The sequence below is a fragment of the Nilaparvata lugens genome, chromosome X (assembly GCF_014356525.2).
Source record: "Nilaparvata lugens isolate BPH chromosome X, ASM1435652v1, whole genome shotgun sequence".
Lineage (NCBI taxonomy): Eukaryota > Metazoa > Arthropoda > Insecta > Hemiptera > Delphacidae > Nilaparvata > Nilaparvata lugens.
In genome coordinates this window covers 15,470,711-15,497,192 of record NC_052518.1, presented here as the reverse complement: position 1 = coordinate 15,497,192, position 26,482 = coordinate 15,470,711, and the positions used below count along the sequence as shown (strand labels likewise).

General features: G+C 32.6%; 1 protein-coding gene across 1 annotated transcript; it reads right to left on the bottom strand.

The window, feature by feature from the left end:
* Window positions 1-16,117: 16,117 nt before the first annotated feature.
* LOC120354794 lies at window positions 16,118-24,262 on the bottom strand. Its single transcript, XM_039442498.1, has 2 exons — window positions 24,224-24,262; window positions 16,118-18,206 (listed from the first exon to the last, which is right to left on the bottom strand). The coding sequence occupies exon 2, from the start codon at window positions 17,965-17,967 to the stop codon at window positions 16,174-16,176; it is 1,794 nt and encodes a 597-aa protein (XP_039298432.1). The 5' UTR covers window positions 17,968-18,206; window positions 24,224-24,262; the 3' UTR covers window positions 16,118-16,173.
* Window positions 24,263-26,482: the final 2,220 nt, after the last annotated feature.

The window sequence follows — 26,482 nt, the reverse complement described above, 5'->3', positions numbered from 1 at the left end:
TGCTACTTAAATGGTGTGATTCCAATATCCATGCTTACTATACATGTATAATGCCTCTATTTATGATATACATTTAGGTAAAGATATTTCTAAAGTATTTTATTTATGTTAGTCGTTCATGAGTGAAACCTTTTGGAAGTTGTCATTGATTCTATTATCTAGGACTTATCATGGATAAATTGCTCAAAAGTCATTTTATTGTTTGAAGAGGTTCTTGATAGATCGAGCTGAAATTAAATTGATGGGGAATAAGAAATGAAAGTTTCATAATTCTCTTCTAATAGTATCTATGTGTTTCACGCATGTTTTAAATATTCACTTTTTTCAACTGTAGTGATTATTGAAATTGAACATGATCTTCAAATTATCCACGCAAATATTCAAAATGTAATAATATAACGTAATGTAAAGTATAATAATTATATGTAACAATATAACAATGTAATAATAATAAAAAGAGCGATTGAATTTCATTAAATTATCAAAACCAAATAGTCTCAATAATGACATATGATAAAATAGGTTAAAAATTACATATAAATCGAAACAAACTGGAACTAAAATCGAGCTGAAAATCAAATTGATGGGGAATAAGAAATGAAAGTTCCATAATTCTCTTCTAATAGTATCTATGTGTTTCACGCATGTTTTAAATATTCACTTTTTTCAACTGTAGTGATTATTGAAATTGAACATGATCTTCAAATTATCCACGCAAATATTCAAAATGTAATAATATAACGTAATGTGAAATATGATAATTATATGTAACAATATAACAATGTAATAATAATAAAAATAGCGATTGAATTTCATTAAATTATCAAAACCAAATAGTCTCAATAATGACATATGATAAAATAGGTTAAAAATTACATATAAATCGAAACAAACTGGAACTAAAATATTTTTTTTTCAATTATGTAGGCTTACAATAGGTTCACAACGGGTTGAAGTGGATTGAAATTATAATCTGTTGCTTAATGCTGACATACAAGTTTCTCCCTCCAGAACCATAAGTCTGACAATTTCCATTTTTCTATTGAATTCAACAGCTTACTCTACAATATTACAAATTTTCTGCTGTTTGTTGGATCATTTGAATTGATTGGAAAATTCATCTTGATGCGAAGACGTTAATCTTATGCTCTAAAAACTTTACAATGTATTGAAAATATATAAAAAATTACAATTCAAATAAATGTAAAAATAAATAAAATTCACAAAATCTATAAAAATACTATATCTTTCCAATGCTTAATAGATATGAAACATTATATACTTTGTAACTTTGAACATTGATTTATGTAGTGTACGTTTCAGTGATTTGAGACTGGTTGGAAGTGAATATGCAGAAGGAGCGAGTGATGATTAGACTTGGCGCCTCCTGTCTATTACATTCCCCACTTACCACCGCATCAAGTCGCTACTTTTTGATTCTAGCCATCAGCCTGCAGAGACTACTAGACGAATAAGCCACACAATCTCATAATCGTATTTTACTACAATCTACGATTGCCCCATACTACTTTTTTCTCCAGCAGAGCTTCCTCCTAATCTGATGTGACCTATGTATTGGTAGCTTTTATGCTTCTTATCTATATTTACATTATAGCCTCTGCAATTTGTATATTATCTTATCCGTCTCATCATATCACAATCAGAAATTATAATATAAAATTTTAGATTTGATTATTATATAAATCAATGGTGACCTCTTTATACTTTTTTTATATAAACACAACTAGTTTCAGCACTCATGCCATTCTCAAGTGTTCAAATTCGAAGTGAACACTTCAAAATGGCTAGAGTGCTGAAACTATTCGTGTATATATGAAAACATATTATGAAGAGGGTACTAGTGATTTCTAAGATAATTAAAAAATTTTGGTTAACGGAATGTTATATCATATATAAAGGTTAACATTCATAGAATATTATATCATCGTAATCATGATAATCCTATGTATTTTTTTCTTTTTCGTGATCTCCATTGCAAATCATGGGTATATTAAATTTTGGGTTAAAAGGGTTAGAATTCGCATGTATAATTCAATAATCATTGCAGTTGAAAAGAATGAATATTTCAGCATCCAAGAAAATATAAATAATCCCATCACTAATATAGAAGCTAAAGATGAAATATATTATAGAAAGTGATAGGGATATCTAAGAATTGTAAAAATGTACTGGAAGTTCTTCATCAGTGTTTCACTTAAATACACTTCATACATTTCATCAGTGTTTGTTCAATTTGAAAGATTATAAAACTTGTTTTTTTCTTTAAATTAGACTGCTTTTTGGCACTCTATAGTTAACTGATTCAACATCTGTATTGAAGCTGAACCATTTCATTCGTTTGATAAGGGAGAGTAGTGATGGTATACGCAATAATTTGTGGCTCAAGTTCCAAGAAAACGAGAACTATTTGATACACCAAATTAAGCAGATGGGTTCCACGAAAGTTAGATCTGTACACCTTGGAGATCATTTCCACTTTCCTTATGGACGATGCACGTATTGCACTACATGCATAATTATGTTGAGTGCCGGTTGACTAGATGTCGAACTATGTCCTTTGGTGAAAAATTTGAATTCAATTCCAATTAACAATCTGTAAGATTAATTCCACTGCTGCCAAAGTGGAGGTTTTATATAATTATCAATTTTCAACTTGATTAGTTTCCCTCATTTATTTTTTTATAAAGTGAGAATAATCCTCCAATTTATCTATTAATTCTTCAATTCATCAACAACTTTTGTTCATCTTGTGATTTTGATAAAATTGGTGACAACTCAAGTTCTAGTTACCGGTACTCTATGTGATATAATTTTTGCCTAATCCTAGAAAAGTTGTATGGTAATTTGAAACCATATTATTGACCGAGCGAAGTGAGGTCTAAGATTCAAATCGACGGTTTGGCATTTCTCTTAATGTTTAAATGTTTGAATGTTTATATGTTGCGCATTTACGGCGAAACGCGGTAATAGATTTTAATGAAATTTGACAGGTATGTTCCTTTTTTAATTGCACGTCGACGTATATACAAGGAAATTTGGAAATTTTACATTTCAAGGATAATATAAAAGGAAAAAGGAGCCTCCTTCATACGCCAATATTAGAGTAAAAATCAGACTATAGAATTATTCATCATAAATCAGCTGACAAGTGATTACACACATGTGTGGAGAAGCCAGTCTATTCAGGTACTTGTGGATGAGAATACTGCGTGAGGTCTACTGTTCACAGAACTACTAGTATGGTTTATGGTTCATATTATATGGTGTATATAATATTAAATCATTGTAATCATAATAATCCTATGTATTCATGTTTCGTGATCTCCATTGCAAATCATGAGTATATACCAGATAGCAATAAAATACCTATTATGAATCTGTTTTCATCTCTCAGCTTCTTTCCTTCAAAGATGCTTTTCCTCCATTCCAAAGATGAAAATTCCCAACACATTGGAAACTCTTCCAACTAGCTTGTTTTGTTCGAATGTTTATTGGAGTGGGTAGAGGGGGACAATTTTCATATCCTTACAAAATTTGGGAATTTTATCAGAAGTATTTCACAAGACATGCAGCTTTGAATATAGAAATTGGCCATTTTTAGTGTATTGGAATATGGGCTTAAGTACACTCAACAAAGATTTTCCATTTTTTGACCGAATTCGACTTATGATACATGATTTTGGACCGCCTTGACGAGCCGAAAAGAGTGTAGTACGATGAAATCTGAGCATAGTGTCAAAAGTTATAAGTGTTTGAAATTTTGATCCTTGAGTTGTCCTTAACAACTCGTTAAGCGCGCCTCTCCACTAGGAAATACTGGAATGGAGTGCATCTAACGGGTGATTCTCATAGAACATAATCTCATGAACTTATGTCATTGTGCGAAATATCAATGTGAGGACAATGTAGTTGGTGATGATGGTTGAAGCTGAAAATTAGGTGTTATTCACAATACAAGGAGCATTGTTGTCAGGTGTACCTGGAAATCTGTATGAGAGAGAGCGCTCTACCTGATCTCAGATTGTAGAGCACAAAAATACGCACAGGGGGATTTTGAATTATACATCTAAATGGTAACAATCAGAAGATATTGATGATCAAAAAAAATCAATCATTAAAACAATCTTAAATAAGCCTAGACTTTTCCCAACCAACCTGACTTTTGAAGAGTTTAACGTGTTGACAGTTAGACAGTTGTATGTAATGAATGTAGTGAAGTATATATTTAAATATAAAAATAATTTCATTTGCACTAATAATACTATCAATAAACAATACAATTCAAGACCCACCTCAAATAAGTACCTAATCTATCATACTAACATTGAAAATATTAGAAGACAACTCATATATTCAAGCACTAAAATTATAAATAAAATTCCTGAACAAATTATTAGCTGTGCCAAGATAACAAAAAAAGTAAAAACAGATATCAATGCTTGGATCAAAATTAACTACTTCGTCTACCTTTGAGAACTATAATAAGTTAACAGAGAACTTTTCTGATTAGTGCGCTCACTTCCCCTACTTGTGCTCTATCACATCCATTTCCCAATCCTTTCCAAAAATTCCAAGGATCAAAAGCCTTCCTATGACATGGATAGCCATAGTTGGAAGAACTTTTGATCCTCTACCCTTCTTCACCACATAACATGTATAAATTGCCTTCTAATATTAATTAGATATTAACTAGTTATTAATTTTTATTTCATATTGATGTATCTTATGTGTGTGTGTGTGTGTGAATAAATACATTTAAATTGAAATTGAAAAAACTAAAATTCATCAAAACTGATTTTTTCTTCAAATTTCACTCATTTTTGAAAAATCATAACTCAGTACTCATTGGAGATAGAGAGTTCAGAATGATCTCATTTTATTTAGAATTGCATTATCTTGAAAAAAGGCAGGAGCAAATTTTTCTGTCCAATTACGATATTTGGCAGAAATAATTGAAAACTGGAAAATGATCCGAAAATACGAGGTTTTTGGGCCACTCTGTATCTAGCACATGGAAATTTTGCATGAAGAAATTGGTTCTGGACTTATGTACCCAAATAATATATTAAAAAATCAGAACTACAATATAAATTGCATGCACCAATGTATATAGTGACTGGACTATAGAGCCGTTTTCGAGATCCGTTGGACATAAATGAATACCCAAATAAATAGCCAGACATATAACCACATATATAAATGAATAAATCGGTGTTTGCTGAGCATTTAATTGAAACTAATCATAATTATATCAATATAAATTCTAATAAGAGAATATTAAGCATTGGTAATGAATGTAAAATAAGTATTTATATCTATAAAACTACAAAATTAAATAGGAATAATTTAATAAATATGATTCAATTTGACTTAAATAATCCTACTTTTGATAAAATTAATAGTAAATAGAATTTAATTCTTTGAACTTTAATAGCTTCAACCAAAAATAATGAATAAGAAATAAATTAAACATATTAAAATAAGCATATGTTCATATGTTAACTTGTTCATTTATTTTCTACATTTCAACTTGAAAATGACCCATGTTAGGGTCGAAACTAGTTGTTGAACTATTATAAAGTTTTTAAAAATAAAGGGTACAACAAGATTTTTATATTGTTTTTATTAAATAAATTAATATATACGGAAATTGCTGGCTTAATATAATAGGATAGATAAGGAAGGGATGTAGGATTAGAAGAATACTCTTTTACTGTTCATTCTTCCTATTTTTAATCCTGATCTCTCATTCAAAAGCAGCTTCAACTTCCTATTCCTTTTCCAAATATCTCATCCATCAATAGCAGTCTATTCTATCGACAATCAACAGAACGAGCCGCCTATTCAAACGGAAAATGCATATCGGTACCATACAGCTCTCAACAGTATCCTTTGACAATGGACCTTTAATATTTCAAATCGAATATCTTAAATGATCGAGCCAAGAAATAATGTTGCCTTTCAGATTATTGTGGAGAACAGACGTCTATTAAATTCTCAAGGCTCAACAAGTCTGAACTGACGATCATTAGTGGCTTACCTGTTCTATTGATCACGATCCTGTGCTGAATGAATGGAATGAATGAATGAATGAATAGGAGATGGACTGACGAACGAATGAATGAATTTTGATTTTCTCGTTTATGAATGACGCTCGAAGAACGATGTCTTGAATATTGCACTGGAGCGCAATATGCGGCTTCAAACAGTCCATTGTACTGGAGGTGGACTGTGTTTATTCATTTTATGTCCCCATTCACGACGTTTCAAAGTCTTGGTTGTTTCATGTTTTGAATTACAACATCACCACCCAAATACAGGAGACTAAACAGTCAAATAGTTTTGATCGTTGAAATCGAAATTTATGAGTATTCGTGTTCCATTAATAGTCTTTTTCTGTGAAAGTATTTATATTTCTCGATAATTCCAAGTCACTAATATTTTTTTCAAGTGTATGAATTCAGAGCTTTCAAGTGGAAAATTCAAGCTTTCCGTTCATTATTACATTTCGACCACATATCATTTCCCCACATAGAAAAATAATCATTGAGGCGAGATGAATCTAAATAAACTGATTGAACATTGACATAGCCTAATACGGAATGCTCGTCATTTCTCTTGTCGTTTTCATGAAATTTCTTGGTGTGAATTTCTTGTGTAGCCCATTCAATTAGATTCAGATTCCATTTCTCATTATCTAAAACCTTTTTTATTGATTTTTTATAATTTTACTATTTATACTCAATCCCACTTCAATTGACCTACCACTACTTTAACTTGATTTTTAGCTAGAGAAGATAAAAAAATGAAAGGAAACTTTTAACGCGATATTATCTATAATATAATGAACGAAAGAATCGACTTATACGTATAGGGGATAGGAAAAACACGCATCATCACGTCTGACCTACTAGACTGATTAATTTGAAATTTTTTTATATAGATTCTTAATTCACTGAGGATGGTTAAAGACCTATTTTCATTTCTTCAAGATTTTAGTAGGCCTACGTCAAGTTTTCAGTTTTGTCAAGTTTTTAATTGGGCCCTTGTGGTGCACGAATAATATTTTCGTACCATACATACAATATCTGTAATCATTAGAATTGTTCTAATCTAGAATGTAATTATCAATAATACTAGTGATATTAATGAGAAATGTAATCATTATGTAAATTTTTCCACTATTTATAACATGATATTTTCAAAGTAGATTCTTTTAGAACATTACATTGTGGGATTTAAAATTCGATTTATGTAAACAAATTTCGATTGTTATCGATATTATTGAATATAAAGTGGATGTATTGAAAGTGGTGGGCTCTCGCTCTGGCTGCAGAGCAGGGCCAAACTGTGTAGGCGATATTCGGGCGTGGCTGTCTCCGATTATTTATTCAGAAATGAAATGATCCTGGCGTCATGTCGCACCCAAATATAAGGAATCGCCGTTTTTCTGCTCACTCACTCTCAATAATTCTCAGTAACTCTCATCACTCTCTCTTTCACTAACAGAGTTGACTCTGACTCCTTTCCTTCTCCATCTCTCTCCCGCGACAGACCAGTTTGGTTTGGTGTGAGTTCCTTTATTCTAGAACCTCTCATTACCGGTTGTTATATTCGTCGCCTATCACACCGATTGCGATGACAATAATTTATTAATGTATTCTTTCATTGTGTCACTACGGCTATCGAGACTATCGACGGGTCGGTTAGCCGTCATCGAGCCGATTCACACCTCCGGCAACTACGAATCATCTTTCCCCTTCTCCTCCTTCTCCTCCTTCTCCTCCTTCTCCTCCTTCTCCTCCTTCTCCTCCTTCTCCTCCTCCTCTTCCTCCTTCTCCTTCTCAAAAGACTTGACAAACTTACATGTTCTAGTTCAAGTTGTTGAATACTTTAAGTTGAAAAATAAGTACGTGATGAGGTCGTTTACCGTCCCACGTCATCTATCCATAAAATCCTTCTCTTAATCCTCACTTTCATTGTTAATTTTCACTTTCTGTCACTGTTTTCTCCAATTTTGTGGTGATTTTCATGTTTTGCTGCTTCTGGAGGACTAATTTGTTTCTCCCCCGACACCTTCTATGAACTCGTTTCTTTGCCATTTTAAAATGATTTCTTATTCTCTTACAGTCTTCAACGCAATTCACCCTGCTTCTCCTTCTCTCCTTCGTTGATGTTCCCTGCTTTCCCCCATCCTATTTCTACTTTTTCTCTCATTGAAAAATGAAACAATTTCTCCTATTTTCTATCATTTCAAATCTTCTCATTTCTCAACTTCACTCTTTTCCAATCAGCTTATTCTTTCCGTCATCTCTTTCTTCTCTTCATGTCATCCCTGCTTCTCTGAACATCTCCAACTTCTACATTATTTTCCTTCAGTCCATAATTTCCCAGTACTTTTCTCCATCTACTCTTCAATTCTCACCAGTAATTCTTCACTTCTCTCTCATTCTCACCCTGAACCTTCCTCCTTCTTCTCTCATGCATCCTTCTCCTGCAAATCCTCCCGCTTCTCTCTCTCCTAAATCATTGTATCCTTCTGTCATCGAAATCAATAACTCCACTTTTTATTCGTCTGTTCCTCCTCGTCGACATCCATCCTTGTTCGCCTCCCTATTTATCATCCATTGTTCTAACCTAATACTGAATTACTAACCCATTTGCATCAAATAGGCTGCACACGTTAACACCTATCAAATAAATTTTTGGGAATGATTCGAGACAAATGTAATGCGTGTTCAGATTTGTATCGTCTATATGTTGGGAAAATTTTAGGCGAGTCACAGCTGACTGTAGTTTTATACTGGGCTATTATTTATGGATAATATGTAGATGATGTATGTCGATTAGTTCCATGTATAAGAGATTTGTACATATATGTCTGTGATTGTATGTAGTCTAAAGTCATATCAATGACTTCGAAATGATAAATTCATGTCAGTGTGATTTCACCGAGAGCTCGAATTTATTATTGTTTGTTACAATGAATGAGAAAGTTAACATGAAATGAACAATTGTACAATAAATCCAACTGTGTGGAGAATATTAAGCGATCGCGTCTATCAATTTTCAAGGCATTTGCTTCTCTATCTTTCTCATGCATCATGATAGAAGCTGCTTCCAAGTAAAATACAGTTGAAATCAGCCCATGAGAATACAGGGTCAGTTTGAATACAATCAGTAGACTGAAAACCAGTCAATTTCAACAGACCAATGGCCAATGGTGATAATTCAAATCAAATGAAGAATGAAGACATTACCTTTAAATATAGAGAAATAGATGAAGCTTCTAATAATTATAATCAATCTATAATAATCTTTGGTGTAGAGCACTTCTATTCAATCGAAGCTATTTATTGGTTAGCCTCTATTCAATTCAGTGGGTATCTATACAGTGGTTGTAGAGTGGATAGAAATTGGGAAATCAAATGTTAAATATCGTTGGTGGCTGGTGCGTACAGACTTATGAGTCACGAACACGCTCATTTCACTTTTCATCAGCTGTTTATTATCTATATTTGTACAGAAACAATAAGATTCATTATACTGCATTTTTACAGAAACAGTGAGATACAAGTATGCATGCATCAGCTGATGGAGAGTAAAATGCGCGTGTTCGTGGCGCATAAGTCTGTACGCACCAGCCATCAACGATATTTAACATTTGATTTCACAATTTCTATCCACTCTACAACCACTGTATAGATACCCACTGAATTGAATAGATCAAACTCCGTAGTGAGATAGTGATAATATTAAGAAGTCAATTATTACTACTTACTTGCCAATGGGCAAAACTCCTAAAAATATTTTGCCAACAAACTGACTCGGTGACTGAGTGCATTATCGACTGTGTTCAGTCGACATAACAGTGGAACACGAATAGTAGAAAATAGATTCCAGCTGAAGAGTCGATCATCGGTCGTTTCTCTAAATTTAGCGAAGTCCCTCCTTTACGCTGTCTGCATGAAGCGCAGTCGACAGCTGTTGCTTTGTATAAATATCCGTGCGATAAACAGTAATTAAAAATGTATCTGCTAGTATCAATTACTATCCTTTATTCCCGTTCTCGAATGGGCCGTAATAAATCGGATGCTCGTTCGACTCTCTATTTAGGAGATACACAGCTGTTAATTAGATAGCTTTAGTTTATTTATTGCTTCGCTTTTAGTGCTGTGCTCGTTACATCTCTATTTCATTGCCTTCTTTGTTTTGACTCTCCATATTATTTCTTCAACACTCTTATGATGTCTGCATATTATTATTAAACTATCATCCCGATGTTATTTATGCCAACCGTATGTCATTCGAAAATTATGCGCGCGCTAACAGTCACTACACTCGCCAATATCCTCCCTCCTCTGGCGCTACGCTTTTTTCTTCTGTTTCTGGGTCAGACAAACAAAAGCTTCAAAGACATTACTGGCAACTGGCAACAAAATAAGCGTTACCGAAAATACAAAATCAAGATACGCCTTTCAACAAGCACACTTTGATCAGCCGGCTTCAGAGAATCAATCTTGCAACGTGTGATCTTACACACCTCTTAAAAAACACCACAAAAAATCGAAATTGTTTCAAGAGATAACGTCTCATTCACTACTTTGTGAAACCTACTCATAAAAAATGGTCGAAAAACATACGGGAATGAGTGGTACTCATTTATTTGAATTTGACGAAACTAATTCACTAATCTATTATCTTAAAAGTTTTTGAAATAGCTGGTGGACAAAGTAATCTCAACAAATAGACCGATGTGTTAAAACAATTTATCAATAAGACACATACTTCATTGGAGGTCCTATGAAGCTTACGCAATAGAGATACTGTGTGATAATACAATCATTTTTTGTTATCTAAATGAAAGTAGAATGCTAAATACAGTATTATTGATCTCTCAATTAAATCGTTATGTAAGATCATAGATTAATTGAATGATTGATTAGCTGCCTTTATTAAAAACCTAGGAGGGCGAAGTTAGGGCGCAGCCGGCCCTCTCTTACACTTAACCCTCCAATACAACATTCTAGAGAATAAGCTCTCCATAGAGAGATATGATTTGTTATGTTTTTTTTTCTACGAATAGAGTATCATTAAATAAAATTAAAAATTTAATCAATAGAATTAAATAAAATTTTCCATTGATTTGTTTAACCCACAACTCCTATTCTACTTGTAGGCTCACTCATCTCTAATCAGCATCATCATCATCATCATCGTTCCCATTATCCACAAACAAGCCTGAAACTTCTGTGGGCATTATTATTTTCTCTTCAAAAAATTTTTTGTGATAGTTTTGGTGTTGCTGTCTGCAATTCCATATTGAGGAATCAGTTGATTTTTGACATCGTCTTGCTATAGTAAGGTCCACGTTATAATGGCAGTGGAGAAAGGTAGGAGAAAAACGTTGCCGAACCTCTGTCTTGCTCTGTCTTGTCAATGCCTCCTATAGTCAGTCTCCTTTGCTCTGTCTTGTCAATGCCTCCTATAGACGGTAGCAGATACAGGTTTATCAATGTTAACTGTCCATTCTCATTTAAAATGATCAATTATATTTTTTAATAATCTCATAATTAATTAATTTACAATTAATTAAGATGGAATATTTTGTTAATAAATTATTAATTCTTTATTGTTAAAAGACGATCTGGCAACAGAGCAAAGCGAGAAAGAAATAGCGCTATTTGTTTTATTGAATGAAAGACTGGGATAGTAATATCATTGCTAATCAAACACTGTCATTATAACGTGAACCTCACTATAGTTAAAATCGATGATATTGAAAATTGTTGGATGTAAAATTCTGTTTATTCGGCCAACCAAACTTTCAGAATGAAGATTTTTAATAATTGATACCTACATGTTCTTTCGTTTCATCTTTGGAATATTCTATCAAATAAACCAGTAATAACATAGACTAATATTAAACAATCCTTGAATCTGTGGTAAAAGGCAAATAATGTTGAATTGTGATATTTCACACTGTAGCAACAGTGTTACACATAATTTCCATTTATAGAAGAGGGAACATACAGGGAATATTATCTTCCGCATCTATATAATAAGAGAGAGTAGGGTTGTGTTTGTTCGTGTGTTCGTTTGTTCGTTTGTTCGTTTGTTCGCATCAAAACATGTCAACTTGTGGATTGCATACCGGAAAAACGGAATGATTTAGATCTCCAAATTTTGAACATAGATTCTAAAAATATCAATCTCGTGCACCTGGAAGCCCAAATTTCAATTCTCCTTCTAGATTTTTCAGAATTAATGTTCAAATTCATCTATGCTACCGTAGGCTACATGAAGTTCCAAAGTGTGTTTTTTTATGAGCATGCTATAATGGTGTTATAAGACTCTCATTTACGTACGTCTATTTAGCGCAGCGGTAAACCGCTTGCTCACGGAGCGATAGTTCCTCGGATCGAATCCCTGATGCATCCAAATTTTTTTGTTCTTAATTTTTTCCCTTGAATCGTATTATTATCAATTATTTTTTGAAGGAATTTGTTTTCATTACTATTGAACTTGGATTTTATCAAATAATTATTTTTAATGTAAAATTTTGCCACCAGTACAAATGAATTGGACATAGTCTTCATGCTGTAGGCCTATTATTGAATTTCATAAGAAAAACATGAATAGATCACAATAAAATAAGTAATAATTTATATTATTCAGTTATAATGTACTGAATGAATTCAGAATGAATTCCCAGTGAAACGAGTATTTTAGGTATTTTGTTTGGAATTGGGAAAACAAAAGGCTGCCTGATTCAAATTGAGGAGGATCCTAATCTAACTAAAATTTATTGATGTATTGGAAAAATCAATATGATTCTGTGAGGTTTTCAAGTATTATGTATTCTTCAGTTTTCTATACTATAATAAAGGAAAGAACTGGCTTATACACGTAAGGAATAGGGAATTATGTTTGACGCATCATCACGTCAGAAATATACTCAACTGATTAATTTGAAATTTTGCATATAGATTCTTCATTAACCGAGGATGGCCTATTTTCAAATTTCGAATTTTTTATTACGTCAAGTTTTCATTTTTCAGTTTTAAAATAGACCCTTGCGAAGCACGGGTTACCTACTAGTATATAAATATTATCGGCTTCATATTATTTTATATCCTATGTAGGGTCTACATAGGTTATATATATTCTATGATTTTATATTTTCATCATTGATGCATGAATTGCCAAATAAAAAAGGAAGGGTATCAACAGGTATTGACAAAAACAATACATGATAGAGTGGCACAGGAATGAACAACTGCAGATGAGATTTTTAGTGAGCTCACCGATAAAAGAATTCCAATCATCTCCATCGGCAGTTCGATACAAAGGAATGCAGGTTAGTGGAAGCATCGAAACCTGTCACTAGCTACCTGTGTCTGATGGAATCGTTAGTGAATTGTCACTACTGGCGTTAGTGACGTTAGTGACGATCGAATTTCGATTGGCCAGTGGGTGTAGTGTGACCTTCGATCACCTTTTGGGGGGGCTGTTGTGGGGGGGGGGGGGGTTGACAGGACAAGCTCTCCCACGGCGACAGACAAGCGTTCTAGGGAAAGAGCAAGTGTGCGATTAATAATCAAGATTTATAGTATCACTTTATCCCCTCTTTCTCCTATACTCTTCCATTTCGACCACCCTACTCTTCTATATAGCCGGTTAGTAGTGGCCGGGTGGTACATTGCCATATCGGTTGCATAGGCAACTTCTCCAACACCATGTGATTAACATTCGTATGTGCATTTGCATTTTCAGATTTTATTCTTCTTCTTTCTTACCCCTTCATGTGTTTTCTTTTCTATTTTTCCTTGAGATTCTACATCTTCTTCTTTTTTTTCTTCTTCTTCTTCTAAATCAACTTTTATTTTCTTTATCGTCTCCGTATTCTCTTTTATCTCCATTATTTCTCTCATCATTCTCTAATCTTCAATCACTCTTATTTTCTCGTTCTTCTTCTGTACCACCCTCTTCTCCATCACCTTCTTCCATCACTCTTTTCCTCCTTCTCCTTCAACTGTTTTCCATTTCCTTGCTTCCCTCTCTCCTTATCCCTTTTCTACCACTCCACTGTCATGTTCACCTCTCTTCACCATACATCCTCTTCTTTTTCCTCTTTCCTCTTTTTCTCCATCATCCTGTCGATCATCTTCTCTACATTCTCCCTCCACTTTGATATTTACCTCTCTCCACCTTATATCCTCTTCTTTTTCCTCTTTTTCTTCATCATCCTCTCGATCATTTCCTCTACATTCTCCCTTCACTGCCCCTTTCACACCTCTACCTCTTCTTATTCTATCTTTCTCCCCTCTCACCTTCTTCTCTTCCTACCACTCCACTGTGATATTCACCTCTCTTCATGTTTTCACCTTACATCTTCTTCTTTTTCCCTCTCTTCTCTGTTTCTCCATCATCCTCTCGATCATCTCCTCTACCTTCTCCCTCTACTGTCGCCTGATTTCTCTGTCGTGAGCGGCGCGTATAAGAGAGATTTACTAGCTATCTGCCTGTCTCTTAATAAATTATCGTGCCGTCCTCTCAGGTTCCCCTCTCACCATAGGGGAATAATGTTTTTAAGAAATCGCCTAATGGAATGACAAGGCTTCCAAACATCGGCTTCTCACTACTAACTTAGAAGAGCTCCCAAACGTTTGTGATATCCCACTGTTGGCTTCCATATAAGTGCACAGGATTTTTCATGCTATCTTGGGAAAAGTTTTTCGAAGGAAATTCAAGGTCCAACTTGAAGCTCTTGAACGTTTCTGATAGGCTACTTGCTGTTTAGTAGCTACCATATATAAAGGTGTGTTGCTTTAGGGGGGGATAATTTTAAAAAAGATAGTTTTATAAGATAAGTTGTAAACACGATCTGGACGGCAGGATAAACCTCCACTAAATATGTAAAGGTGGGAAAATGAAAAACAAGAAATGATCGTACTGGTTTTGATAATTAAAACAAAACAATAAATTATTTGTACAAAAAAAAATTAGAATTATAATTATAAATTATGAAATAACAATAAATAGATAAATATTTCAAGGGCTACTCGCTTGGCTGCTAGTGAAGATTAAATTTGTTGTGATTATGGAAAAATTAAAACAATGACTCAGTAGTCACCTACCTTTATGATAATGGCCCCCAATTTGGCATCCACTGGTTAATCGCGACGTTAATTATTAATGAAAAATAAATAAAAAAACTGATCTAATGAAGTGGGTTCAGATCCCTTCTTATTCAATAATACAATTCTCTTTAAACTGCCCGAACTGTGACAGGAAAACTGTATTATAAAACAAGAACAAAATCTATCCCCTTCACCAGAACAGCCGGACTTTTACTCTCAGTCCTAACGAACGAGCTCACCCCCCACTAGTAAAAATTTTGGGTATTAATATATAACTCAGTCAATGCCAACATGAAGCCATTTCAAATACATATTTTTATCAGTCGCACAAGCCGAGCACGTTTGTTTTCAAAAACAAAAGAGAAACTACAATAATTTTGATAACAAGTGAAATAAACAATCTTTCTGTCGATGACAAAACTGTTCAAAGGCAGAAACACCGTTCATTAAACTTTTCGTAAAATAAAACTCTAAAATCCTGATCAATATGAGATAAATATATGAATCATATATATGTCCCATATGACCAGGTGACACATCACCCATCCCGCTGAAAGACTCGTCCCTGAGTCTGTAGTCAAGAGGGGAACAAAAAATAAATAATAATTAAACAAAATAATATACTCCGGAAACAAACGTGTGCCTGATTGACTTGATAATGCTACTATACATTGAAATCAAACTTTTACATAGAAAGGTAGGTTACTCAAACTAAATTACAACATTCAAATCAAATTCAAAATGAAACAATGCTGCACAATAACATTGATTATATATGAAACTAACTTTCAATATTATACACATTAATATACATGAATATTCAACTTATTATAAAAAGAAAATCTCAATTGACAATAATTTATTTGTGAATCAACATTGAACTACTTCAAAAGCTGCAATAAAAAATCGAGAAAAAAAAACTTTATAAGTACATTATGACTCATAACTATATAGTCAAGAAAAAAAAACAATAAAACAGTTAATCTATCAAAAAGTAACTATATAACTCCTAACTATCGATTATATGTATCTTGGGTTGTGCTACCGTTACAGCAGATAATTTACACACATACAACTTGATGCCTAAATATGCACAGAATAAAGTTAAAAACCCTAACCAGCCAAATAATATATAAAAAACAAAACTAGAGGAATTTACAACATCTCCCCAAGAATTTGGAAGATCTACTTTGTGAAATATATCTGACGATATTACGTCTTGAACTGTAAATTCCGGAACCTTTATATCTATATCAGTTTTTAAAATTTCGCTAAAATTAACAAAATTAGGATTGAAATGCGGTTGCAAAACATCAATTTTCAACGAATTAAACTTAACCCAATGCAAAGGTAAGTAATGGAGAACCTGAGGTTGTTTATCAACATTTGCGTCACATGGAAAAGTCTTTCTCACCATTATTCTCCCGCCGACCGAAATCTCGCAATGACAGGGTAAAACCACATACATTGCTCCCGGAATAGGTTGAAGATGATGAAACGAACCTCCCTCGCAAGTGACTGTAGTGTTGGCCTGTATATTCGCGACGATATACTCCGAAGGCGAAAATTCGACGATCTCCAACTCCTGCTTAGCTGGACGACAGCTTAAACTGCAATATTGTTGGATGTCCTTCAGCTCTGTCACCGCAAACAAGTGATGCATACATCTTGATGACATATGTCCTCCATGCACCAGCCGCGGAAGATAGCATAAGAAATCGTCCTGTGCCCGACAAGAAGAGAGATGATCTCCCGAGATGACCTGAATCTCACCGTCCTCCTGTCTCCGCGCCAAAACGAAATCCTGCTGCTGAAGCTGACAAATCTGGCCGTCGAAATACATAGGTGTCCTCACATACTTGTGCAATTGAAACTGTCCGCCGATGCTGACCAATGGTACTTTTAAACTAAGCACCATGGAGTTCTCCTTCACCACGCAAGTCGTAAGTGGAAGATCAAAATATCGCTGCAAATCCGATAGAGGTATAGCTAACTGGTGTCCTTTCGACTTATATCCTTTCTCCAATCTGAAGAGATCTGAACGTAATAAATTGGGGTGTACCAGCGAAAAGGGTAAAAGCTTTTTATCACAGCGTTCCTTCGCAGTATTTATGAATTCCTGCCGTGATAAAATATTTACATGTGAGTAGAGGTGAAAAATGTAAATTAATAACTGGTTTGTGAACAGTGTTTTCTCCTCCGATACATTCTGTTGTACGAATAATCTCATACTGTCTGTTAATTTGCTATACGCATCGTGAAATTGCTGAGAAAAATTTCCAGCAAACTGCCTCAAGTTGCGAGAAATCCGAATTAAATCTTTGTGGTCGTCTGCAACCAACCCTTGGAATGCGTTGAGGTGATCAGCTACATGTTTTTCGTTGAATTCCAGCTTATGAAGTTCCCCATCCGTCGCGACTGCGCAACAAAAATGAAGAAAATCGCCGACAACATCGATCGCTCTGGTCTTTCGTGAAGCTTGAGTTCCCAAACGAATTGAAGAGTTGAAAGCAGCATGACTGTTGCGAAGAATTCCGTTTGTAGAATTATACAAAACTTCTACCGCATCCGCTAAACTGCAATCCTCTTGTTGACAGTTAGGCCAGAACACCCTTTCCGCCTGCAAGATGTCGAGCTGAGCTGCCGGGAAATCTACCTCGTATGTTAGTGGAACCGATGATTCATACGCTACAGCGTGACGTAGCTCCTTGTAGAAAACTCCCGCGAAGACCCTGACTGCCTCCAGTTGCGCCGTGAAAGTCGTGAGAATGAGAAATGACGCAAAATGTACCATAATTGACATGTTTATGCGTAACAGAACCTCTTACAAACAAAAAAAAACTCTACTTGAAGCAACCGCAAATGAATCGTAATAAAAAAAAATCAAGAGAAACGTTTACAATAATATTAATAAACTCGACGTGAATATTACAATTAACAACTGGACTGGCTGGTTAGCATATATTATTAATCAGAAACCTAGATATGATACAATTTATTAGAAGTGCATAGGCCTATATATATATATATACTGGAACAATTCTGAAATCAGAACAATATATGAGTCATATGAAAACAAAATCACAATCATACAATAAATCATCAGAATATAAGAAACTTATACTCTAGTGATATTTTTATTGAGAAAGAAATTCAAGTCAAAATAAAAGTGAATAAAATATTCATCCATCAAAAATATAATTGTCTTATAACAGCTTCATTATGAATTTCTATCAGTGAACGTTTAAAAGTATCATAATAACAACGTTTGTCACTCAAATGAACGACCTTGCCCTGGATATGAATAACAAGATTGACAACTAAACAAAAATACGTGACAATTGCACTTTCTTAACGTAGGTCACATCAGTACAAACGCAAAAATAAAATAACAAAACAATGAATTACATTACTGTACTTTTTCGTGGCACCAAATATTAAACGTACCATGATTTATCGAGAAAAAAAAAAGAAAGTTATATCAGTGATAATGTTATATTACAAAAATGTAACATGTAATCAGAATATGTAATTATGTGAATGAAACATGACCATTTGGTTATCATAAAATGGTAAACTATCCATCAACCATATTTCCTGTTCATTTTCCTGGAATAACCATAATTTGAAATAACTAAGATATAATTATAATGACTATGAAATATAACATGGTTAGTCATAACTGTAAAATCAATACAAAATCAATAATGCAACTGGTGAAATTAAATGTAAAAACCCAGCCAAATACCAATTTTCATAGGTAACTGTACCCTAAAATTATAAATATGTAACCATGGAATAATAAACCCTCTTCTATAATAACTGATTCTATATCGTAAAACATGGTTCTACAATGATTACCAAAAATCACTTCTGAAAATAAAAACTCAACCATAATAATAAGCCCTAAACTCAACCTATTGTGCCAAAAGAAAAACTTTTCTACTCAAAACCATTAATATTAGAACCATGACACAATGAAACTCAAATATTATCATGAAATATAATCAAGAATATAGTAATCATTAGTTTATACTGAGAAAAAATTATAAAACGAAATTCAATTCAAAGATATAAACGTATAAAACTGAAACTCTGCTATCCATAGCTAAAAAATTCCCCTATAACCGTTTATTATAACCCATGGACAATAAGTTTGGTCTATATTACCATTGAAAAATATGGACTTCACCTCCAGCAACAATAATCAGTAATAATACTTTAATAAAATTTTACGAGGACTTATAATTATAGGCTTAAATCAAAGACCCCATCGAAAACAGATCAAAAAATAAAATATAATCCTATTATTCAACCACTGGAAGATAAATCCATAAATATTATAATCAATTCTGATAAACAATGATGAAATGATAAATAATTACGAATAATATTTACAAAAATTCTCGTAGGGACTTTAATATAGCGCATAACTTCAAAAAAATATGACTTAAAAAAATGACTATCACCATTAAACCTTAAATATCAACACCTTATGACAACAAATTCAAATATTCAATTCATGAATTCTATCAACAAAATATCTACCTTTAATAACCCTTGAAAATATTTCAATAAAACTTATTCATAACCTTAATATAATGAAATATAAAATCCAAAGGGCCAAAATTCTAAAGTGAAATATCTCAGAACCCTTTGCCCTAAACAAAATTATAATTATCGCAATGCTAAAATCTATGCTAAGAAAATATGAAACTGCAATAAAATTTTTTTCGAAAATCGACTTTTTCCGAATTTGTCTGAAATTTCTAGACTAACAATCAAGATACGCCGCATACCTTGTAATCATCATAAATCGTAAAAAAAAAAGAACTCATCAGAATAAATGAATACCTCTTATAACTGAAAACCAAAATCCAATATATGTAGAATACAACTATCCATCAAATATCATGAAACCAAAATGAAATCCCAACATAAACCATAGAAAAATAGCAGATAACCATTTAGCAAAAACGCGCGAAATTCAAAATCAGTAGATAACTATTCAGCAGAAACGCGCGAAATTCAAAATCCGTGTCTGACTGTAGCCGAAAATTTACTACCTATTGAAATAACTCACGAACCCTCAAATATCTCAAAAATATCTACTTCACATATCCTATCCCATTTTAGAAATGCAAGCGAATGACCTAAAATTCATCTTTAAATTAAAAAAAAAATTTTTTTGCTACAATACAAGGTCACCAACAAAAACTATAAAATGAAAAACCTCAAAACCCTTTGCTCTAAACAAACTTTTTCACAGAACAAAGTTGAACGTACTCATCCTAAAAAAAAAGATTCCCGAAAAAAAAATCGAAAATTCACAAAATTGTTTTCCATGAACTGGAGATTTCTGAATTTTTCGATAATTTTGCCTCTTGGCAGCCAGTAGAGCAAAAATTTAGTAGAAGTCAATCAATATCGAACGCTATCAAAATCGTCGTTTGAAAAACTTCCTTCACAACAGATTCGTTCGGTGAATTACATTGAATTTCCAGAATATGTTTCAAAATACTAAATCAAAACTTTATATGAAGAAAAAAAATCACAAAACCCCAAAGAGAAAATTTTTGAAAATTAATGAAAATACCTAACTCGAAAACTACTGCCCTAATCGAAAAATTTTATTGGACATAAACGATTGAAATTATCACTACCTACAAGCTCAGTGAGAAAAAAAAAATCATAAAATCCCAAAATTTAATTCACCTGTCACATGACTATCATCCCAACGAAAAAAAAACTCAATATCTAGATTACAGACGACATTATTATGGTATAAATGATTGAAATAAAACTTTTTCCACTCTTCCACACCTTGCTATGACTTTCGTTCATGAAAAAGTTTCATTCTCCTTACATGAATAATTTCTGGAACAATCTTTCCCCGCTTTTCTAATAACACTTCATAGTTTAAATCAGATAACTTCCTTGATACCACAAAAGGCCCATGAAAAGGATTATTGAATTTTTTACAAGTATCAGCCTGATACCTAGGATACGAAACTAGAACTTTATCTCCTTTATTGAAAGCTACTAATCTATGTCTTTTATCAAAACTATCTTTTTGTTTTTCCTGCACTTCTCTTAATATCTCCGGTAATCTCTCACGGACCTTGCGCATCATCTCTAATAAGTTGATTCTGTAGAGAAGTTACTTCTTCGCTCGTAATGACAAAAGAGAATTCAAAAAAATCGTTCTCAATATCGGACAATAATTATTTTCAATTTATCTGACATCGAATGATGTATGTCCCAAACAGTTCAGCGTTCTTCATTGAATGACAACTGCAAATCAGCTAAAAGGCCTCGTTCTACTAGCAATATTGTCTCATGTAATACTTTCGCTGAGTCCGCTGAGTAGTTCGTTTTTCAAACCTCTCCAGAATTATTGTTTCAATAAATATTTCATCGCTATTAACGCTTAACTGGGACACGTTTTCCAAATTATTCAAAATTATGTCATCATATTTCTCTACCGAACTCTCATTAATAATAATTCCATCAGTTTCAATTTTATTATTCTTCATATCTTTCGGATAATTACAATAATTCAAATCTGACTCTGTATTTTCACCTTCACTGTTCACACAAATCGCTGATTCACATTTTTTCTGTAATCGGTTTAATATACTATTTCCATGGCCTGGTTCTTGTTTATCAATAATTGATTCATTTATCTTGTTAACAAAACTTTTATTATCTACATCACTTTTCAACTCTGAACATGAGTCCGAAATTTTTTGTTTAACACCATTATTTGCTGATCCACATTTCTGGCTATAATTAATTTTAATATCTCCAAGATCAATCTCGTGTTTATGGGAGATTGAATATTTCTTATCATCAGTATTAGAATAGTTTCTTCTAACATATATCCCATTGTGCCTAACACCTTCCAAAGTAGAACCTGATTCAGTGACTATACAACCTCCTAATTCATTCCTTGAATTATCAATATTTGATGGACCGCCGTCTAAAACATTTTCATCAATATGCCTAGTACTAAACTCCTGTGTCCTATCAGTAAAATATGCTTTCTTACGTCTAGCATTTTCCGAAAACTTATTTCTGCCATCAAAAGAACACACTCTAATATCATAGCCTTCTTTTTCACAAATTCTATGCATCCTTTTATAAACCCGATAAGCATAATTAACGTTGTAAAAACAATTCCGCGTAAAATGATTATGTTTACCACAAACTTTACATTTCTTACGTCTTCTTTTTCTATTAGTCCTATTATTCACGAGACTAACATTCTGATGCATCTTGACTCCTCTAGATTCACAATCATTACGCATACCAGAGTTCACAAAATGTTCAAACGGCCTGTTATCAATCGTAAAAGAGAAATCCAAATCACTTTCCGATAAATCTGATAACTCTTCCTTAATCATTTCCCTATCTTTATCCTCTTTGTAGATTATATCTTCCTCATTCAAATCACAATCATTACAAATAAGAACTTCATCCAACCCATTTTCAATCTCGAAGTTACTAACATGACAATATACATCCACTTCATTTGAAACATAATAATTACAAGAATCAAAATCATCACAGATAATAGCATTTTCTAAACAATTCTCATTTTCAAACTCATTTCCGATTTCCAATAGTTCTTCAAATTCTGGTTCCATAATATCATTAATTACTTGCTCCTGTCCAAATTTCCACTCATTCAAATACTGACATGATAATTCATATTTCTCAATATTTTTATACAATTCTACAATAGTACTATTTGATAACATTATAATTCTTTCAAATATATTTGAAGACAAACCTCTTAAAATTATCCTGATAATCCGAGATTCATGCATATTCGAATCTACTTTTCTACATAGGGATAAGACTCGTGCTACAAAATCTCTACCATCTTCTTCAAATTCCATGCTACAAGTATCTAATTCCTTTTCTAGTTTCCACAATTTGAGAGGAGATCGATAGAAATTAACCAATTTTTCTTTCACTGGCATATATTCAAATTTGTCCTGTCGAGTCAAATCATTCTCAATAACGTCAAAATATTTCTCAGCACTCCCTTTCAAACAAAACCGCAAGTATAATAAATTATCTTTTTCATCCCAACCGTTCGCTAAGGCAACCTTTTCAAAATAGTTGAAAAAATCATCAATGTCAAATTCTTCATCTTTTCCATCAAAAAATTTCGGTAATAGTAACGGTCTAAGTTTTTCCATTGTTAATCTGTTCCAATCCAATTCTATTCAATAATAAATAATAAATTTCCAATTAATCTGGTTTCAATAATCATAAATTCTCCATATCTCAAATATCGATATCTCTCCAATAATAATAAATTTATCCTATTCAATCATATCTTAATAATCATTAATTTCTCATGTCATCATAAATATCTAATTCTTTCTAATAAGAATTGATAATAAATCTTGCAATCGTACAAAATCTTCAATTGTCATAGCTTTTGCAATTCAAAATCAATAATAATCGTAAATCTTCCAATATCGTGAATCTCAAAATTAATCTGTTCAATTATAATCATCATTCTCCATCCGTTAAAATCCATTATTAGTAATCAATTATTGTTCCACAAATTCAATAAATCCTCGAAATTCATCCTACTAACTGTTTCTAGAGCCCCGTAAGGTTTAAACTCAACTACTTCACCCATAATTTCACTGAAATAAAAACATATATTTAATAATGAAAATTGCAACCACAAAAATTGAATCTTCAATGAGGTAACCGGAAAAGTCCAAATTTTAAAAGCTGGATTAAAAACCCTTCGAGCCTCCACCAATTATGTAAACACGATCTGGACGGCAGGATAAACCTCCACTAAATATGTAAAGGTGGGAAAATGAAAAACAAGAAATGATCGTACTGGTTTTGATAATTAAAACAAAACAATAAATTATTTGTACAAAAAAAAATTAGAATTATAATTATAAATTATGAAATAACAATAAATAGATAAATATTTCAAGGGCTACTCGCTTGGCTGCTAGTGAAGATTAAATTTGTTGTGATTATGGAAAAATTAAAACAATGACTCAGTAGTCACCTACCTTTATGATAATGGCCCCCAATTTGGCATCCACTGGTTAATCGCGACGTTAATTATTAATGAAAAATAAATAAAAAAACTGATCTAATGAAATGGGTTCAGATCCCTTCTTATTCAATAATACAATTCTCTTTAAACTGCCCGAACTGTGACAGGAAAACTGTATTATAAAACAAGAACAAAATCTATCCCCTTCACCAGAACAGCCGGACTTTTACTCTCAGTCCTAACGAACGAGCTCACCCCCCACTAGTAAAAATTTTGGGTATTAATATATAACTCAGTCAATGCCAACATGAAGCCATTTCAAATACATATTTTTATCAGTCGCACAAGCCGAGCACGTTTGTTTTCAAAAACAAAAGAGAAACTACAATAATTTTGATAACAAGTGAAATAAACAATCTTTCTGTCGATGACAAACCTGTTCAAAGGCAGAAACACCGTTCATTAAACTTTTCGTAAAATAAAACTCTAAAATCCTGATCAATATGAGATAAATATATGAATCATATATATGTCCCATATGACCAGGTGACAAAGTATATTATACTAGTATTATAAACCTCAAGTTGGAGGTTTGAGAGGATAGCATACATTTTCTCGTGGAATAAATTTTGTAATATCACATCTTTTCTCAATTAAAATCGAATTTTCAATTCGATATTCAAAATATCAATAAAACTTGATAGCAAATATCGGTGTAATCAATATACGGACTAAACTTCTCACAGGGAATTCATCATATATACTAGTGTTGAACTTTCCACTGAATCACTGTAACAAAGTTCTATTTCTGAATAAACAGATAATTCTAAACAATATAAAGGTTAATTAAATTTAAAATAACTTTCAAAATAAAGTTTTATTGAGTATAATAAATGAAATTTGTAGAGTTGTTTTCTTTATTAGTGAGGTTGGCATTGATGACGTTTTTAAGGTGTGTATTTCAAGAAAGCAAGTCTTTTTCGCTCTCAGAAAAAATGGCTGCTGGCTGAAATAGAATCGTTTTTGTCCTGTTGACAATTTTCTGTTTATGTGAAATTTAAAATGTTTTTATTTGAGATCTGAATAATTTTATCATTTTTTAAATGTGTGTTGAATGTATCGTGTAAATTTGAAGTCTGTAGCCAAACAAATGAATTCAAATATGCATAGATAAGTATTTTAGCTTGTAAGATTCTATGTTCAAGTATCATATGGCTTTGTTCAGTAAATTTAGTTGTAAATTTCACAAGTATTATGAAAATTATAAGTTGATTTGCTCTGAACTGAATCTCTTATTCATGAGCATTAGATCCATTCATGATATGTTAAGATATTAGCTTATTAGGAACCGATTACTTTCCTTAGGTGATAGGTGAATGCTATCCAACCTATTAGGATAAATTGGTAGCACGTCAATTTGACGAATCCATTTATACCTTTTTTAGGAGGTCAGTGGATGAAATGAAATATATAAATAAATAAACTACGAGTAGCTAACCAATATTTTTGCCAGTAAGCACTTTCCTGGGTGAACTGTGGAACAGCACAGATTCTCATAGACACATTGAGAGAAATGTGAACGAACCAATCCCTGGTAGGTTGCTCTTTTCATAGTAATCGAGTCGAAAATACTCAGAAAATTGAAATCAGCTACATTTCTTTTCAATTATCGATTATTTTCCATTTTTTTAAAATAATATAGCCGTAGTATTACTGTTGGAACAGTATCTTAAACTTTGTTCTACTTATTGGACATATGCAAAAAAAAAAATCAAAATCAAAATTTTTTATTCATAATACAAACAGTTGAGGGTACTGCCAAACCCAAAGGTTTTTCGGCGGGTGCCCAGTCACAGGAAAAAAATGAGTTACAAAAGATAAATAAACTTAGACAAAATAAATATCACACTTTAAAGATTTCAAGTAAAAAATGAAAGAAAACTAATACAAAATGCAAAAGCCCTTTGAGTTGGTGTAGTGCTAGTGGAGTGATTAAAGTATATTGAATAAAAGTGTAGTGAAATAATTTAAAGTAGTGAAATTATAGATTGGAACTGTAGGCTTCACTGAAGACTTTAGCAATAAAAATTAATTTAGGATAAGAAATAACAAAACAAAATTAATGGTTAGTCCTAGTGACTAGTTTTAATAGAAATAAAAAAAAAATGTATATCATTTTTACTCTTGTGATTAACTAGAATTTTAATCATACAGATACAGCTTGAACATGATTTCTATATACTTTCAGAGCCAAGCCACATAAGAGGTTTTT

Excerpts from the sequence above, each read along its gene's own strand:
- LOC120354794 (XM_039442498.1), bottom strand. The coding sequence starts at position 17,967 with ATGTCAATTATGGTACATTTTGCGTCATTTCTCATTCTCACGACTTTC.